General features: G+C 45.9%; 1 protein-coding gene across 3 annotated transcripts in view; it reads left to right on the forward strand.

Moving 5' to 3' along the window:
• ADIPOR2 (adiponectin receptor 2) overlaps positions 1-19,988 on the forward strand; it is a 52,262-nt gene extending 32,274 nt beyond the window's left edge. For all 3 annotated transcript variants that reach the window (XM_030834814.3, XM_030834811.3, XM_030834810.3), the window contains 6 exons: positions 4,310-4,429; positions 8,026-8,197; positions 11,201-11,387; positions 11,559-11,746; positions 14,650-14,843; positions 17,263-19,988. In XM_030834814.3, coding sequence (XP_030690674.1) covers positions 4,310-4,429; positions 8,026-8,197; positions 11,201-11,387; positions 11,559-11,746; positions 14,650-14,843; positions 17,263-17,391 — 990 coding nt within the window. In that variant the 3' untranslated portion in view covers positions 17,392-19,988. The remainder of the gene's footprint in view (positions 1-4,309; positions 4,430-8,025; positions 8,198-11,200; positions 11,388-11,558; positions 11,747-14,649; positions 14,844-17,262) is intronic.
• Positions 19,989-20,059: the final 71 nt, after the last annotated feature.

Genomic DNA, 20,059 nt, shown 5'->3' on the forward strand with positions numbered 1-20,059 from the left:
TACACACTGTCTTAATAATGGCTTCTTTCACTTGGCATGTTTCTGCTACTCACCCATATTGTTTTGTGTCAGTTCTTTATTACGGAAGAGTATTCTGTTATATAAATCTATCACACCTGTTTATCCAGTTTCTTATTGTTAGACAATTGGGTTATTTCTGGTTTTTCACTATTATTAATAAAGCTACATTGTATGTCTTTACCTTCTTTAAAAATTTTTTATTATGGCAAAATTTATAATGTAAAATTTGCCATTCTGACCCCTTTAAAGTATATAGTTCAGTGACACTAATCGTATTCACAATGTTGTGCAACCATTACTGTTACTTCCAAAGTTTTTCATCACCCCAGAAAGACTTAAGGAGTAACTCTTCATTCCTTCCTCCCCCCAGCCCAGTGTTTGGGAACCTCTAGTTTACTTTCTGTCTCTGTGAATTCGGTTATTCTAGGTATTTCATGTAAGTGGAATTGTTGTGTGGGGTGCATTTCACTGAGCGTGGTGTTCTCAAAGTTTATCCCTATGGTGGCCTGCGCCAGAACTTCATTCCTTTTTTTTTGGTTAACTTTTTATTTTATGTTGGAGTATCGTTGATTAACAATGTGTTAGTTTCAGGTGTACAAGGAAGTGATTCAATTATACATATACATGTATCTATTCTTTTTCAAACTCTTTTCCCAGTTAGGTTGTTACAGAATATTGAGTAGAGTTCCCTGTGCTGTACAGTAGGTCCCTGTTGGTTATCCATTTTAAATATAGCCGTATGTATATGTCAATCCCAAACTCCCTAACTATCACCCCACACTGTAACCATAAGTTTGTTCTCTAAGTCTGTGAGTCTGTTTCTGTTTTGTAAATAAGTTCATTTGTATCATTTTTTTTTTTAGATTCTGCATGTGAGCATACGATATTTCTCTTTGTCTGACTTATTTCACTCAGTATGACAATCTCAAGGTCCGTCCATGTTGCTGCAGATGGCATTATTTCATTCTTTTTAATGGCTGAGTAATATTCCATTGTATATATGCACCACATCTTCTGTATCCACTCTTCATTCCTTTTTATGACTGACTAGTATTCTGTTGTTAGCTAGGCTGGGTCTCTTCCCTCATCCACAGGCATTTGGATTGTTTCCTTACTCACCTCCTTTGGCCTCACATCACATTTGCTTTGTTGCCACAGCTGTGCTAAACTCTGTGCTCTTTCTTTGGAGCTTTTTCTTCCCTCTGTGTTTTTGGATTCGGGCTGTTACCTTTCCCTGTCATGTCTGACTGGTGAACTCTTAATGCATTTTCCAGGGCTTGCCTCAGATGTTACCTTTCTGGAAAACTTTCTAGCAGTGCCAGAGTTAACTTCTCTCTTTTCTGTTTGCATCAGACCTTGTCCATGCTATAGACTAGCTCATTGCTATGGTTTTTTTGTTGTTTGTTTGTTTTACTTACAGGGGTGCCTTCCCCACTAGGCTGTGGCACCTACTTCAGTGTGCTCAGTACGTAGCCCATCATCATGAGAAAGACCATCACTTATTTATTGCCGGAGTCCTAGGCCCTGGGATAGTTTCTTTTATTCATTATCTTTGTTCCTTAAACAGATGTGCAGTGTAGTACAGTGTTGTTAAAATCATTTTGCAGATGAGGAAACTGATGCTTATTGAGATTGTATATAATTTTGTCAAAGATCACACAATTTATCATTAGTCAAGGTTTATCTGGCTTCAGAGTCACTTTTATCCATTGGCAAGCCAACTTTTCCTAAAAACTGTTGAAGTGAATAAACAGTTTTTTCCTCTGTTCGGTGTTCGACTGAGACCATACATCTTGCATTCTCAATGTTTTCTGTTTTCTTGTAATAAACATGTGTTAAGCACTGCTGAGAATCAAAGCTGTCCTCCCCCATAGCAGTGCCATTGTTCTCCTCCTCCCTGCTATGGGAAGTTGATGAGTTCATCTCTCTTTCCTGTAGACGTGGACAGTGGTGGGTGCCCACCCAGAGAGGTGCCCTCTCCTCATTTTCCTTTCCTCAGTCTGTAGTAAAGGTCACCTATGTGAAGTGCCTTCGCTTCTGCCAGTGAGGCTGCCTTGCCTTTCCCTGTCAGTGGTCCTCCGTGGATCCAAGTGCACTTGACCCCGTTGGTATCGCAGACTGCCTGCAACTTAGTCAGGTTTTACTTTTGATAGTACAGGAAACATTTAACTGTGTTCTGCGTGCTTATTTGTAGTTTTATTGGAAACTGCTGGCATGATTTATTTGTCTGAGAATCAAGATTGAATCCATGTTTCTGTTTCTCTTTGTGAAGAATGAACTACATGTTAAACATGCATAAATATTGGACCTATTTTATGTTTTATATAAATTTACATTTTATACTTAAAAAAATCAGTCCGCTAATCATTTCAAGCTGTTGTCTATTTTCAGTTTTCATATAATTGATGATTTAATGGAATTTTATCACTTTTATTTTGTTTAATAAGGCACAATCCTTAAATCTTTTAAAGCATTAATTAATCTAGCAACTTTGTAAGTATATAAAATATTGGCACAGCTGTTCTGGGAGCAATGGAAGAAGACAAACATACACTTAAAATCTAGTTTAGGAAGCGTTACTGTGAAAAAGCAACATTCTGTCAAATATGAACTAAAACAGTGTAAGGCAGTGAACAGGAGCTGTACATCAGTTGTCAAGTGAGCAGTCTGGACCTGAAGTGCTGAAGAAATTCAGAAGAGGAGGCGTGTGATGGGTTAGGTGGCGCCTACATTTTCTGGTGAAAATGGCTTCTTGTTTGCAGGGAGTGAAACACATTGAAATGTTACAATGGTTTGTAGCCCTCCAGACGGCTGTGTTAATATCTGTGTTATTGAAATTTCACAGGATTGGGGGAAGCAATCTAAAAAATGTTCCTAGAAAGGTAGAGGGGCTGTGGAGGGGTGTGGGAGGGAAACATGGAACCTTCTTGAAGGAAAGGTAGAGAAACACTATGCGGGAGTAGTTAAGAGGTTTAAACAGGAACATGATGGTGATGGGCTGGCATGGAGGGGCAGGAAGGTAAGTTTTAGGTAAGTAGAGAAGGGGAGGGTGTTTTCTTGGTGAGAATACTAGAGAAGCAGATTCAAGATGGTTTTCTTGGAGAACATAATTTAAAAAATATTGAGATTGGGTGCATAGCATGTCTCACATGCTGCCTAATAGCCTCTAGTTATCTTGAAAAGTGAAGAAAGTAAAATCTTAGGATTTCTTTAGAAACATGTTCAAATTCACGTTTTGTGGTAGATGAGCTCCGTGTGCTCAGCGTCCCCGGTTAGTTTTCTGATTGCAGTTCACCCCCTCATGCAGTTATGGGGGCAGTGCTGTTCACCTGGCAGACACTTAGCTTAGGAAGTACTTTCCTGTGGTGTCATTATTCACTGAGTGACAGAACCACCAAATTTTAGAGAATGGAGAAGACTGGAGAGATTTAAACTTCTCCTTTTAGATGGAAATGAGAAAAATTGAGGCTCAGAAAGGTTGAGAGACCTGTCTAGAAAACCATCGACGTTAGCGGTTAAACCAGGCTTACTCCTGGCATCTCCTGAGTTCTAGTCCGTTGCCCTTCTTACAACTTCCTTTTGTCTAAACCAGCAGGCACCTTGACCTGGAGACTGCAGGCTGTCACGTCTTCCTGCATTTCCCCAGACACAGTGATCATTTCCTCACCTGTGTGGAAAGACGATGGGTTTCGTCTTTTTTACTTTTCCACTTTGTTAGTTTTAACCTTGGGCCACTTACTTAACCTCTTTGCCTAATGTTCTTTATATGTTTTGATAAGAATACTATTCTAGTAAGGTGGTTGTCAGGATTAAGTTAGATGGCCTTTTCTTTGTGCTCAGTGTATTTTAAGAATTTGGTAAATGTAGTTTTTTTCCTCCTTTCTTTCTTTTCCCCTAGAGCACTTACCACATTGTATTTATTTTACACGTGCCAGGTGGGATTCTTGGAGATTTCCCCTCAATAATCTCTCAACTTTATATGTGTAATAGTATTATGTGGTCTATGGGTATAATTCTTAAAATAAAAAAGCATTCAAGGCTACTCCTTGAATAGGAATGCTGCTGCCATAGTTCAGTCGTCTGTCAGAGAAGAATCAGGCACCTCTTGTTCATTTTCAGTACTCATAACCATTCTATAATAAACAGACCTTGCTTCCTATATTGTTACTTGTCTGAGCCTTGTTTTGACCTTGAGAGAATTTCATTGTAATTCTTCAAGGAAAAGGTATTGTTTGGTTCCTTTGGCTCCTGGTCTCTGTCCCTGACTGTTTCTGTGATTGCCTTGCAGAGCTTGGAGGAACGTCGGTGCGATGATGGAGCGTCTCAGGAGGACGAGGGGTTTATGGGCATGTCCCCCCTCTTACAAGCCCACCACGCCATGGAGAGAATGGAAGAGTTTGTGTGCAAGGTAAGGTGGCCCTTTCTTGTTGTTTCCGTGCTGTATGTTTAGTCCTTCCCAAACAGGAAACTTAAAGGAGAGAGGCGTGTGGTGGTGTGGGGGGCAGAAGCAGTGTCAAGACTTTAACCCTGTTCAAGGCACAGGTTCTGTTTGCCTGCACAGCCGTGATAAAGGTTTGATAGCACTACATTATCCAGCTGGGAAGCAAGGCTTTCCTGAACATAGGTTCACAGAGTAGATGTCTTGTTGACCATTTAGACAAGACAGAATGAAAAAGTTGGGGGGGTTCGATGCCTGGAGATGCTGGAGTGCCATCTCCAAGTGCCTTGAATCTGTTCCGCTGTCATAGCGAGTGTGCTGCTCTTCTTAGGGACCGTGTGGCTAATCAGACGCCTCTTCACACAGGAATTGCCCAGTTTTCACACACGTCTAGTATCTTCAGTGTAGCTGGTATGTTTTCTGATTCATTAGGATCCATGTGGGGATTTTTCCCCCCCTAAAATGGTAACTGGAATTGGGGTTGCTTGTTTAGAGAAAATGGTCAGGGACCCTGGTACGGGTATAGCCGCTCGGTCCATTCCGTAGGAGCCCTGGCAGGTATGACCTCAGGTCAACACAATTCAGTGTGTGTGTGTGTGTAAATTCATTTATTAAACATTTTTGAAGGACTCTTGATCATTTAGAGAAAAATTTTTCTGACACTTAGCTTTTTCATGAGTTTTATGAAACCAAGACTTTTTATGCGTGTAGTCGTAGATCCTGAAAACTAAATTTAGGTTTTCCTACATTCATAATGATTCTAGAAATAATTGGGGCCAGTTGACTTAGAGTCCTATACTGTGGACCAGAGCTGAGAAGAGAATGTTATAATCTGGATATAGACATCTCTTCCAAGACAGAGGATTGGGGGGTGGGGGGAGGGGGGGGAGGGGGAGGAGTGTCTAAACATTTACGGATTTACTTTCAGAGCCTCGGAAATTTGCATCATTGTTTGAAAACTGGTGAAGAAAAAGCCAAGCAAAACAATAGACCCATTCTAGTAATCCGTGTCTCTGGAGAATCGGCACAAAAGGATACAAAAGATATATTTTGTTTTTCAAAAAGCAAGTTTGGTGTTAAATCTCAAAGTTCAATATTCAGTGTCCGGCCATGAGGGACTTTTATATTAATGGATCCGTGGGGTCCTGTAGCTAACTTGACTGTCTTTTTGTTCTCCCTTCTGAACCAAGAGTAGAGAATAAAGCAGATAAAACTTTCCAGTTTAAAAGCTAATGGGTGAATAAATGGGCACTTTTTTGCTACAGACTATAATTTACGGAAGGAAAAGTAGTGATTATTACCAGCCCCTTATCATCCGCTAGCAGTGTGTCTGTGATCAGAGGGAGAGGCTTCCTGGGTCGCCCCGCACACTGTGGCCCAGCACCAGACCGTCCTTGATAAACCTGATGACACAGGGTTCTTTCTTGGATTGGAAGCAAGTAGACAGTTTAGAAGGAAGTGTCCTGTCACCTTGCTGGTCCAGGTACTTTCCCTTTGGGGAAGGCTTTTCTTGTAGGGATAGGGAGCAAGACCATTTAGGCTTACGGAGCATCCAAGCTTGATCTTGGTGTCTCTTTCCCAGCCTTCAGTAGATGCTGTTTACGAGCATCGTCATGTGGGATCGGAGGTGTTCTGTGGGTCACTTTTGTAAATTAAGTTTTGTGCATTATATGGTCTAACACAAACCTAGTGGACCACTGCTGAGATGTTTGATTTAGGCATTGTCCTTGTCAAGCTTATAAATAGATGTGTCTTTGACTAAGCTGTGACCTTATTCTTCCCCAGGAGGGGAAAGAGAATACCTGTTTGGGTTGGTGTTTGGCTACACTGCAAGTTGAGCCACGTGGGTGCAGTGTCTGAAAATGACACTAATACAGTATAATTATGAAAGCACAGCTCCTTGGCCCAGTCTTTAGACACCAGAATGTTTGTTTAGAAACAATGGGGAAGGTCGCTCTGACAGTGTAAGCATGTAAGAAACTCGGCATTCTTTTGGACTATTTTGGCTGTGTGGTGGATGACACAGTAGCACTTTTCATATGATCACAGCAGAGCTGTTTCCATGTTGTGAACTGCCTTGAGGGAGGTGAGGATTGATTTCTATCTTAGAAAATAAAATTCTCCCAAAATAAAACAGAGTAGCAGCATCTTGTAACAAATTATTTTATTTTGTTGTATGTTAGGAGCAAGCAGGGAATGGCCAGATTAGCCCAGGCCTCAGGTTTTGAGTTGGAAGGTGAAAGGGCCAGTGGGGAGGGTAGGGAGAGAAGGGAGAGTAAGTTTGAGTGTGAAGAGTGTCACTGCTATTCTTCAGTTGTTTGTGCCCACTCCCTTTGGAGTTCCACAGAGGATCAGTTCTCTGAAAACACCCCTAAGGAAGGATTAGGGGGAGCAGAGGACAGCAGACTCTTGTGGAGGGAAAGGGTGAGCATGGTGGCTGGCAGGTGTGGGGTTCAGCCGTGCTGCTGGCCACAGGGGTGTCGATGTCAGAGTGGAAGCCACAGGTAGACATGCTACTGCATCCTTCCTTGCATCTTTTTGGCTCAGCAGAAGCAGGTTAGATTTTAGGCTTAAGCGATTTTGTGGTGTGAGCTCGCTGGACTGAGAGACATGATTAGGAGCAGAGTGAAGACACACACTTTTTCGGAGGGGCTTCCACACTCCTGATCCCTTTCCTTTAGAGTCTGATGGGGGCCTGACGGCGAGGAAAGGGGGACCTGGAGGGCAGGAGGGCTGAGCCCCTTTGCCGGCTCCGCAGCGTTGGTCATCAGCTCTCAGGTGGCAGCCTGCGGGGACAGGCAGGACTGCACATCACCTTTGGCGGGGATGCTGGGGTTTGCCGCCTCATTTATGAAGTGCTTTGGGTCATTTCCTGTGATCCTCACAGCTTCCTCACCAAGTGATCGAAGCACTCGTGTCCTTGTTTTATAAATGCAGACACTGAGGCTTGAGGATTTTGTCATTAATTAAAGCTTATTCAACTGGTTAATGGCAGAGATCCAAGGTTTTCTGACACCTGTGCTCTTCTCCACTTGCCGTATTTGCTGTGATGGGAAGAGAAAGAGTAAGGGAGAGGGAGAGACTTTAGCAGAAGGTACATAAGTGTGATTCTAGGTTCTTCTTTCACCAACAGGGATATTAAGTATAAAAATGGTCTTATTTAACACGACAGGGATTTTTCAGAGGTAAAGTCTGTGGTGGAGGATGAAGGAGGGATGGGGCGTCTGTATGGGTGGGACTTCAGCCCCCTCACTCTACCTTTAGCCAGATTGAAACAGAGCTTGAAAGCACTCTTTTTGGGTATTTTCTATAACTTCATTTCATTTGCTCTTCCCTTTTCCTAAGAAAAGTCCTGTCCCCGCCCCCCCCATCCCCTGCCTTTAAAAAATGTTTTTCCTCAGTCAAGTTTTTAAAACCTCAGAATATAGGACATTATACCTTTGAATGTTATTTGTCTTTCTAAAGATAAGGTATTTTTTCTCATTATCAGCCAGTGTGGTAAGAGATAGCTGTCAGTATTGCTCAGTAGACATTAAACTCCGACGTATTTGCTAATGTTCTTCCAGGTCTGGGAAGGTCGGTGGCGAGTGATCCCTCATGATGTGCTACCCGACTGGCTCAAGGATAACGACTTCCTCTTGCATGGACACCGGCCCCCGATGCCTTCTTTCCGGGCCTGTTTTAAGAGCATTTTCAGAATACACACTGAGACAGGCAACATCTGGACACATCTCTTAGGTATGTAACAGCAGTGATACAATGTGATCATTCTGTTTCTCCCCCCACCAGTGTAATTGAGGGTAAGGACGGAACTTAAAAAATGTATTTTGGATTTGCCGTTTTTGTTTTCTGGATTTCTAATGATGAAGTTTCTCAGTGGTTGTCTCTGTGGTAGTCCTCGATGACACGATGGTTTTATTATAGCTAGGTTGTATTTCTCTCTACTAGATTTTCAGACATGTCCTTAAACCAGGCAAAGGAAAAGGCACTGTACAGAATGGGTTATAACGTTTTAATGAGCGTGGAGAGGAAGGTAATATTTAATAGAAGTAAGCTGACTTTTGGAAGTCATTACTTAGAATATTCACAGTTCAGTTTCAGTTTGTCTTGAAGCAGAATGTGATCTGTGATATTTCTTTCCATCATGATTGCACATTAAAGAAAGAATGCAGTGGAGGAGAGAACAGTCTTTTCAACAGATGATGTTGGGGAAAACTGAGTAACTATTATGCAAAAGAATGAAGTTGGACTTCTTATTCACACCATATAGAAAAATTAAGATGGATCAAAGACCTAAACATAAGAGCTAAAACTATGAACCCATTAGGAGAGATCATAGATGTAAATCTTTGTGACCTTGGATTAAGTGACAGTTTCTTAGAATTGACACCTAAAGCATAAGCAACCAAAGAAAAAATAAATTGGACTTGATCGAAATTAAAAACTTGGGACTTTGCTCGTGGTCCAGTGGTTAAGAATCTGCCTTCCAACGCAGGGGACACAGGTTCAATCCCTGGTCGGGGAACTAAAATCCCACATGCTGTGGGGCAACTAAGCCCGCATGCTGCAACTACTGAGCCCACACGCCACAACTAGAGGGAAGCCCGCATGCTGTAACTAAGACCTGACGCAGCCAAATAAATAAAATACTAAAAAAAATTTTAAACTTCTGGGACTTCCCTGGCAGTACAGTGGTTAAGACTCCACAGTTCCAATGCAGGGGCCATGGGTTCGATCCCTGGTCAGGGAACTAAGATCCCACATGCTGTGCAGCGTGACCAAAAAATTAAAAAAATAAAAACTTCTGTATGTCAAAGGACATTATCAAGAAAGTAAAAAGGTAACCCACAGAATGGGGGAGAATATTTGCAAATCACATATCTGGTAAGGGTCTAGTGAAGAATTCTTACAAATAAACAATAAAAAGACAACTCAGCTTTTAAAATGGGGAAAGCATCGGAATAGACGTACAAGTGGCCAGTGAACACACGAAAGGTGCTCAGCATCCTGGGTCGTTTGAGGGAGGCGCAGTGAGCTGCTGCCTCACAGTCACTAGAATGGCTGCTCTCACGAACATGGAAAATAACGAGTCCTTGCCAGGATGTGGAAAGGCTAGAACTCACGTGCATTGCTGGTGGAAGGTAAAATGGGGCAGCCCACAGAAAATACTTCGGCAGTTCCTCAGAAAGTTAAACAGAGTTACTGGCAATTTTAATTCTAGGTATATATCCAAGAGAATTGAAAACATGTTCACACAAAAATGTGTACATGAATGTTCTTAGCATTATTCGTAATAATGCTGAAAGTGGAAACAGCCCATGTATCAGCTGACGGGTGAATAAAATGCGGTATAATCCACATAATGGCCATAGAAGGGGTGGACTGCTGATAATGTGCTACAGCACGGGTGGGCCTTGAAAACATGCGAAGTGGAAGGAGCTGGGCACAAAGGCCAAGTATGGTGTGATCCATGTACATGAAATACCCAGGATGGGGAAATCCATAGAGACAGAAAGTAAGTTAGTGGTCGCCTAGGGTTGTCTAGTGGGGAATGGGAGATGGCTGAACAGGTATAGGACTTCTTTTTGGGGTAATGAAAACGTTCTAGAATTAAATGGTGGTGATGATCACACAACCTTGTGAATATACTGAATAGTCTGGCCTGACCCGATTTGATGTGCATTTCTTACCCCGCATTTGATTTCCGCTGTGACTGCAAGTTCCAGACTGCTAGTGCAGTGAGAGCAGAATAGACAGTCAGGTTTGTTGCTGACTTCTGCTCGAGGGTGAATGCTTTATTAAATGGATCGAGCAGAAGCACTTAGTCAATGTTTAACTTCTTAATTTCTGTGCCAGTCTTGTGTTAAGTGGCCTTTCCCTAGGCAATAAGAACATGGTATCTCACTGTGAAGAACAGTTTAAAAACTGGTTATGAAATGGCCCAAATGGGCATTTCACTGTCCTTAACTCCCCAATCTGTTGGGCCAACGGGTGAGGACCAGAGAAGCATGAGGTTCCTAGACAGCTATTGGTGGAGAAAAGCTGTATTTCCTAGCAGAGTTTGGAGGTATCAGCATTCACTGCAAAGGAAAATGCAGAACGGGCCTTCGAAGCCTGGGCTACAGCATAAATGCCAAAAACTTTATAAATGAAATTTCACATGGGATCTAGAGGTAGAAGTGGGTTTTTCTACTTTTTTAGTTTAATCTTTTTTTTTTAAAACATCTTTATTGGTGTATAATTGCTTTACAATGGTGTGTTAGTTTCCGCTTTATAACACAGTGAATCAGCTATACGTATACATGTATCCCCATATCTCTTCCCTCTTGCATCTGCGTCCCACCCTCCCTATCCCACCCCTGTAGGTGGTCACAAAGCACCGAGCTGATCTCCCTGTGCTATGCGGCTGCTTCCCACTAGCTAGCTGTTTTACATTTGGTAGTATAAGTCCCTGCCACTCTCTTCTAGTTTTTTGAGAAGTAGCAGGCAATGTCTATTTTCTTTTTTGGATTAGTAGTAAGTTATTCTGTATACTGAGTTTGTGAAACTGAGGAGCATATGATACCAACAGTATTTGGAGTAGACCAACATTTTGGATGAGGTTCAGTTATTTGGAAAAATTAGGAAAGTTCTCATGGAACTTTCGATTTGGATGTCAGGATTGAAAACATAATCAGTATATGACACTTCAGTGTATCTTCAAAAGGATAATCCTTTCTCTCTTCCCGTACTCTTTGCTAGGTTGCGTATTCTTCCTGTGCCTGGGGATCTTTTATATGTTTCGTCCAAACATCTCCTTTGTGGCCCCCGTGCAGGAGAAGGTGGTCTTTGGATTATTCTTCCTGGGCGCCATTCTCTGCCTTTCTTTTTCGTGGCTCTTCCACACAGTCTACTGCCACTCAGAAGGGGTCTCCCGTGTCTTCTCTAAGTAAGTATCTGCAAAGTCCATATTTGATCAGTGATGTAGAGTCCATGGGCTAGGGGAGAACTTCCAGCAGAGGTGGCAGAACCCTTGATACCACCCGCTGGGAACTTTGATCGGAACCTGTAGCAGGCAGTACTTTTTGACATTAAATGGATTTTCTTTTTTCTGTCCTAGGCTGGATTACTCTGGCATTGCTCTTCTGATTATGGGAAGCTTCGTCCCTTGGCTTTATTACTCTTTCTACTGTAACCCGCAGCCGTGCTTCATCTACTTGATTGTCATCTGTGTGCTGGGCATCGCAGCCATCATCGTCTCCCAGTGGGACATGTTCGCTACCCCGCAGTACCGGGGGGTGAGAGCAGGTAAGAGCTCGCCGAGGGCCCACGCTGGACCCGCGTCTATTTGCCGGGCTTCGTTAAAGGGTCACCGTTGCCCAAGCATTACGTGAGGTACTTGTGGTGCAAAGATGGAGAAATCACAGTTCCTGTTCTCGAGGGCCTCGTAATGTAGTAGGGGTGTCAGAGTGGAGGGGTGCTGAGCTATTGCAGTTGACGTATTTGGGGCAATACCGTGTACATGAGTTTAGGCCCATACACTGTCCCTATGGCTGTGGCTCCGTAACCTTTGTAAAGTAGTGATTCCTCTTTCTCAGCTCAAGGTGTACTTTTTATAGTGATTAGTTCTTTTTTTTGTTGTCATTTTTGTTTTGTTATGTATTTTCATTTTAATTAAAAAAATTTTTTTTTCCTATGTATTTTCATTTTAAAATGTGTAAAAAAAAAGTCTTCACTCCCAACTGATTGTGTTCTAAACCACATATCTTTTCTGATGTAGAGATAAAGAGGCTTTTTGTATTTAGGATAATGCCTGTTTAGTTGGAGATCAGTGGAAAGCCAAAAGCCCCTTCCTGTGTGAGTACTTCCTGTGTGAGGGCCTAGACTGGTGACTGACCCCTCGGAGCCAGGGCTGTGTCTTCAATTTTCTGCCCACCCAGTGTCAAACCCAGTACCTCCTGAGAATGAACAGGAAGTATTAGAAGGAATACTTTTCCTTTCAACCTTTTTGTTTTAAACCATTTTGTATCAAAGTCTAAGCCACAGTTTATCTGCAGTTACCTAGAAGTTTAGAAGTTAGAATTAACTTCGTGTTAATGAGCACTGTTGTAACTCTGTCCTCTTCCCTTTTGAGGATTTCTTTGAGCACGTGAGCAGTGGTCAGGGTTGGCTGCAAGTGTTACTGAACCAGACCTGGGTCTGCTTGCCGTGCCAGTCTGCTGACACCGGCTTGTGGTGGAGGACAGTGCAGCATTTATATTGTAAGGCGCCAGACGAGGAGTCTGGGGCAGCTAGTGCTCAGAAAACTTGAACTCCCTGATGGTTTGGGGGGAACAGTTTTTACAGGCAAAATTTGGGGGAGGTCTGCATGGTGTGTGACCTCCCTCTGGTTGATTGATGGGGGGGTAACCGGGTGGTGTTCCAGAAACCTCAGTCGTTGGCCTTCTGGTTGCAGCCAGTCTGGGGTCCCCGCGCTTGTGCTCAGCCTGAAGTCACCATCCTCCACCAGGTGGGCCCCAGTTCCTATAGAAGAGCTCTGAGACATGCATCAGATTGGGTCCCTTGAGGAGGAACCGGACCGTGTGCCCCTTGCCTGCACTGTTGTTCTTGACTGTTCCGCCTTTGCTTCTGCATTCCCTCACTCCTCTAATTAGTAACTGTTGGAATCTGCCCTTGGAACTCAGGAAAGGTCTAGGAGGCTGAAACCTTTTTCCTGCAAATAAGAAATGGGGGACACGGAAGGGCTTTTGTGCCTGGGAGGGCCCCACCAGGTCCTGCTGGGTTTCAGTCCCCCCCTTTCCTGTGATATGCCTCTATCTTGGGGGGAACAGGTATTGGACAAGAAGACAACGTTTTGAATAGAGAGGCTGATCGTGAACTCACAGAGAACTTGGTTTCCCCAGCGGTGCTCAGCTGTGGTGTTCAGCCTGGAGCACGAGAGATGGGAACGCTCCGGCTGAGTGGAGCTGCGTGGCCTGCGGTCTGTGCACATCAGAGGGACCACGTTCCTGAGCCTTTGGCTTTGGGAATGATGGGCACGACCACGAGCAGCCTCCGCTTAGCACGTGGAGGAGAAGCGCAGTGAAGAGATAGGAGCACGATGCTTTCGGGGGGGTGGGGTAGGAAATAGTGAGTCAGCACTGCCCTTGCTCTGCCCTCGGGGATGCCCGTGTCATCTACGAGTGTGCACTCGGCATTGGTGCACAGGTATTGGTGCACATCGGTGGGCGCTTGCTTGTAACATCCAAAGCAAGTAATAGGCACCTTGTTGTTGAGAAAGCTTATTACCAGATGGTGGTTTGTTTGGCAAAGGTCGTTCTTACCTGTGTGTCAGAACGTGGGAGCAGCTCCTGGCTGCTGAGGGACGTCCCTGTGGTGCTTTGTTGACCCACACCCTTCACAGTGGTTTTAGATCCGCGTTACCTTTAACCTTTTTTGGATCGTGACATTTTCTGTTACAACCCTAAACATGTCTTATTTTATATATATACATATATATATAATAATAAAACTTGCACAAAATGGCACTTAACCCTCCACTTGACACAGTCTGATTTTTTTTTACATTTTTATTTTAGTCTAGTTCATTAAAAAAAAAAAGGCTCATCCAGACTCAGTTTGTCTCATAACCCAGGTCATATCCAGAAGTTTGAAAAGCACTGCTGTAGAGGGTTTTGAGGGCAGTCGGCCGTGGTGGAGCCTTGCTGACACACTATCTGACCGGTGCTCTGGGGCCCTCTCCCTTCCTCATCCCCACCTCCGTCCTTTCCACCCTACTCTCCCCCCAGGAATGTCTGGTGCCTCAAAGGGAAGATGAAGTGTGTAAAACTGCTCTGTACTGTGTCTTTAAAGTATCTGTGTATCTGTGTCTTTAAAGAAGCAGCCTTTGGGGGTGCTTTGAGCAAACCCCTAGAGCTGTCTGTTTCTAAAACACTCAGCAGCCTAATTCCAGACCCCTTGAATACTGCTGACTTGTTAAGCTAAGCCTTTCTCAGCAGGAGGCTCTTTGCATTTGTAAATAGATCTCCTTTTTAGAACTTAGATGTGCTGTCTTGCGTGTCAGAATCACAGAGTTTGAAGAACCTTCATTTTCCTTTTGACCAAAAAGCTGATGTTGTTGCATCCTGCTGTGAAGTATTCAGTTTACAGAATCACTGGTACCGTGCCAAAGTTCTCCTTCCTCGTTTTCTCTGTGTTCTTACGATTCCCAGGAGTGTTCTTGGGCCTTGGCCTGAGTGGCGTCATTCCCACCTTGCATTATGTCATCTCGGAGGGCTTCCTGAAGGCCGCCACCATAGGGCAGATCGGCTGGTTGATGCTGATGGCCAGCCTGTATATCACGGGAGCAGCCCTGTACGCTGCCCGCATCCCCGAGCGCTTCTTTCCCGGCAAGTGTGACATCTGGGTGAGTATGGTCAGGGGTGGTCAGTGTCTATCCGTCCATCTGCTAGTGGGTTATTGGCAGACGGGGAAGTGGAATAATTGAGGAAGGTTCAGACTCAGAATCCAGATATGTGTATCCTAGCCCTCAGTCTCCCTCATGATTTGTCTCTCTCTGGACAGTAAGTACAGTACTGACTAGTGTTTATTGGTAACTGACATGCGGTGGTGCCTGGCACAGAGCTGAGGGAGCACTTTACAGGGACGGCCTCGTCAGATACACTGGCCCCGTAAAGTGTAACAGCTGCTATCAGTGCCTTCACTCGACAGCTTGGGAAATGAGGGTTCGGGAGATTAGGTAACTCCTTATCCAGCACCTCTGCCTATTAGATGGCAGGAGTGGAATTTCAGTCTGTGCTCCTGTGCCCTATACTGTGTGGCATGGCAGGTCTTCTAGTCCCTCTTCGTCTGGTTTCCTCGTGTATGAGATGAGGGTGACAGACCAGGTTTTTACCAAGGTCCTTTTTGATACCAAAATTCAGTGATTTGTAATGAGGGACTGATACACGTGTTTGGCTGGAAGAGGAGGTAGGATAACTAGATGTGGTTAATGGTAAGAAAGGAGGAGAGAAGGGGCAGAAAATACAAGGGGCCAATAGACAGACACTCTTGTAGCTGAAGGTGGCCTGAGGCATGTCAACAGTGCGGTGCTGCCTGAGGTGGGATCTGACCTTCCGGGATTCTGCTCCTCAGGCAGCTACTGATGATCACAAACTGAGCTGGTTCTCTGTCTCTTCAAAGCTTACTATTCATATGAAAGAAGATGCTAACTTAGGTCATCTTTGGAACTTCAAATGACCAAATTTATCTTTCTGAGATTGCCTCATCATGGTTTTGACACTGATATGGAGAAATTTTCACACCCCTCCCCGCCTTTTTGGAAAATGCATCCCCTTTGGTTTCCTGGGAAGTATTTCTTCGGAAGTGGCTTGTGGATCCGTCTAGTTGACACTTCTGAAATCAATGTCTTTCCCTTGATAATTAGTTTTGCCATTTTTCATGTTGAGACTATAATGAGAGAATAGTGTAAGTTTTGAAGTGATACTTGGTACACTGAGCAGTAACCCCCTTTGATATGAACTAGCATTCAACAGAACGAGTTAAATCAGAACCATCACATGCTTGTAGACCAGCCTCTGACTTGAGAAGGAAGTAGAAGGCCCTGCTTTCCTAGTCCTTTTAAAATAATAATAATAATAATAAATAAATACATTTATTTATTTATTTTTGGCTGCGTTGGGTCTTCGTTGCTGCACGCGGGCTTTCTCTAGTTGCGGCGAGCGGGGGCTACTCTTCATTGCAGTGCACGGGCTTCTCATTACAGTGGCTTCTCTTGTTGCAGAGCACGGGCTCTAGGTGCGTGGGCTCAGTAGTTGTGGCGCATGGGCTTAGTTCCTCCGCGGCATGTGGGATCTTCCCGGACCAGGGCTCAAACCCGTGTCCCCTGCATTGGCAGGTAGATTCTTAACCACTGCGCCACCAGTGAAGTTCCTTTCCTAGTCTTTTTTAAAAAATAAATTTATTTATTTTATTTATTTTTGGCTGTGTTGGGTCTTCGTTGCCGTGCGCAGGCTTTGTCTAGTTGCAGCGAGCGGGGAGGCTGCTCTGCGTTGCGGTACGTGGGCTTCTCATTGCGGTGGCTTCCCTTGTTGTGGAGCACAGGCTCTAGGCGTGCGGGCTTTAGTAGTTGCGGCACACGGGCTTCAGTAGTTGTGGCGCACGGGCTTCAGTAGTTGTGGCGCGTGGGCTTCAGTAGTGTGGCGTGTGGGCTTAGTTGCTCCGCGGCATGTGGGATCTTCCCGGACCAGGACTCAAACCCGTGTCCCCTGCATTGGCAGGTGGATTCTTAACCACTGCGCCAGCAGGGAAGTCCCCCTCTACTAGTCTTTTGATGTCGTATCTTCATGTAATTCTGGCGTCTTAGAGCTGAAGGAAACTCTAGCCAGCAGGTATTTTGACCCTCTACCCCATCCTGGAAGTCCCTTTGTTTCCTAGGAGAGCAGCATATAAATGATGTCCTAGTCCATGACAGCAGTGAGGGAAACACCCCTGTGTCTGACCATCGCCCGCTGCTCGGCATCATGGGGTCCTCAGGGCTTTGTGGCCTGTTGGCAGCACCTGCCCCGAGTCCGCCAAGTCCCCAGTGTCAGGCACGCATGTGTTCATGTCTCGAGCTTAGGGCTGCAGCTTGATTTCTGTGGGGACAGCTGGCCTTCAACTCAGCAGAATGTGATATGCCTGCTGCATGCTCCGAGGTCTGTGGATGCCTGGAATCTGAGCTGTGGCATCCACTCCCGCCCCCTGCTCAGCGTAAATGATCTTCAGGACCTTCTGCCAACGTTTAACAATGTGTCTCTCTCCCCCCACACCCCGCCCTGCTCCAGTTCCACTCCCATCAGCTCTTCCACATCTTCGTGGTGGCCGGCGCTTTCGTTCACTTCCACGGTGTCTCGAACCTCCAGGAGTTCCGCTTCATGATCGGCGGAGGCTGCAGTGAAGAAGATGCACTGTGATACCTGCCGGTGCCCGGGGACTGTGACCCTTAACCAGGGCCTGCGGTGCCTGCAGGCCCCCTCACTGGCCGGTGACGCCAGTACCGGAGGAGCCCCAAACCCTGGCAGCCTCGTGGGCTTTGTGATGCCCCAGGGCTCCAGGTGGTCTGCGACTGGGAAGAGAAAACAAAAATAAATCCCACCTCAGAGGTGGAGAAGAGGAGAGACGACCCAAACCCTGCCTTGTTCTTGGGTCTGCTGAGTGAGGGCACTGTGAGACCCGGGCAAGCTGGCTTCTGATCCGTGTCCTGCTTCTTCGTAGATGTTGGGACAGTTTAGCTGGAGGCTCATTCTTCTCCCTCCTCTCTCCTGAAAACAGTAACGCAAACCAGTTTCGGTGAACATTTATATCCTATAAGGGGGGGGGGGTGTGCTTTTGGGAGAACAAAGAAATTAATGTAAATAAGATTTCTAACTTACTGTTTAAATAAAAATTTATATAAATGTTTAAAACACAGGGGTAGGGGAGGGAGGGACGATTTTTGTATAGAATGAAACATGCAAGTACCACACACTGTTTCAATTTTGCACAAGCGACGGCAGGATGATCAGGTGACAGCCCCAGAATGTATAATGCCTTGTGCACCAGGGTGCCTTCTGAAGGCTGGCATACCTTGGGCCCTGGTGGGGCAGAGCCTACGGCCCAGCCCGGCAGTCGCATGGCCGCTCTCGCTCCTGAGAGCCCCGAGGTGGACGGGAGCAGCGTGCGTTTTCTCAGTGGAAACAGCGCGTGAAAGGCTAACGGGATGTGTTAGATCAAGGCTCTAGTGACTGTGTCATTAGAGAGAGCCACCTACTTGGGAAGGTCACTTAGGCTGGCAGAGGGGCGGTGGGGGGGGGCACTGTTGGCACAGGGGCCCATCGCAGCCCTTCCTGGCGTCCTCTTCAACTTGGTGGCGACTCGGCTGGCTGCCAGGGGTGGGGCGGGGGTGAGAGTGTTCCGTGTCCTTGCTGTGGAGCTCTGGACCACCCTGTACGTTTTCCTCCATGAAACTACCCTTCCTCCCCCCGGGAATAAAAATCGACCTTTCCTGGCATCATAGTTCCTGGCATGGAGCCAGCCACAGAGGGATTCCAGGTGCCCCTGACACATTTACGTGGGTGAGAGAGCGTTTGCCTGTGGTGCTGTCCTGGTGACCCTGGGTGGCAGGTGCATCACCTCTCCACAAACAGGAAAGCCAGCGGCATGCCCCTAAAGCAGAGCCCACTGCCCCGCCAGTGCCTGAGTGGCCAGCACCCCAGGACCCCACTTTTCAGGGCTAGTGTGGTGGCAAGTCTTACAAGGAAATGCTATGTTATTGCCATGGGGTCTGGCCAGATCCTGGAAGCTGTTAAGTCTTTGAAGAGCTGCTCGAAGTGAAAAAGGCTGCTCATGTCCCAGAGGTGCCCTGTTAGGGTGTCAAAAGGCGGTAGGGGAGGGTCTGGCTCACGGAATCCTGACCTGGGCTCATGGGAGGGCCATCAGAATAACCCTTGAGTCCAGTTTCTTACTCTCCGCCAGGATTTCAGGCGGTTAAACTACATCCTCGGGGTGGCGGGGACTAGCAGTGAACGTCGAGTCCCCGAGCGTGGGGGTCGGCAGCCTCCAGGGGGTGTTTGGGGGAATGGGAAGGGTCTCCTATTTATTCAGTATGGGGTTTTTCCTTGGTTATACTTTCTCGCCCCTTCCAATCTCCAGCAAAAGCTGGGAGCCAGGAAGAAAGAATCCATTGAAGAACTTGCGAAGAACTTACGAGAGTTTTGATTCTGAGTGAGGTCACTGCCCTGGGTGCCGGGTGGGCTCAGCGAAAGACTCAGTGGGTGAGCTGGTGCCGTGCCGGCAGAAGGATGAGCGGTGTCACTCCCATGGGGAAGCCCAGCCCAGCAGGACGGGCCCACCTGGGAGGAAGCACACTTCGCTTCATGAAGCAGCAGCACATATCAGAAGCCACACTTGCTCTTCGGTCACGCACCTCGGGGGACAGGGCGTGTGTCTGCACAGCCCTGTGACGCCACCAACAGAAGCGGCAGTCCAGGGCCCGGTCGCCCCACACTGCAAAGGAGGAGCGGAATCTGGCTCAACATAGCACAAACCCTTAGGAAAATGAAGCTAACACCACTCAAGACGTCCTCCAGTAGCAGCCGCTGCTCGCTCTGGGGAGCGTGGCGGCGTGTACGCCCATCCACGGGTGTGTCTGCAGCTCCTACCCCGCCGTTCACGCACGTCTCAGCTCGCTGAGAACTCTCACAGGTTGGTGCCTGGATGCCTTACTCTCAGCAGGCAGAGGCTTGCTTGCTCTGTGCAGATTTTAATTTTCTTTTTGGGTCCTAGGCTGGTTAGGACCGCTAACAGCTTCATCCTTTCACCATTAAATAGTGGCCTTTTCGGTATTTTCCCCCTTACCGTTTATAAGTTGCTGAAGCCACAAAGCACAATTTTGGGGATCGTAGAGGGTTGGGATTCCAGAAAGGCATTTATGTGATGGTTCCATTCACCATGGGATTTCCCTACTTGCTGTATTGCTCACCTTCTAATAAAAAGAACCAAATGGAATATGAACTTTGTTGTTGTTGTTTTTACTGCCTCAACTTTCCTTTCCGTAGCTTTTGGTACTTCTTACTTGAAGCCTGAACTTAGTCACTGAAGCTT

Source organism: Globicephala melas, chromosome 10, assembly GCF_963455315.2.
Source record: "Globicephala melas chromosome 10, mGloMel1.2, whole genome shotgun sequence".
Taxonomy (NCBI): Eukaryota; Metazoa; Chordata; class Mammalia; order Artiodactyla; family Delphinidae; genus Globicephala; species Globicephala melas.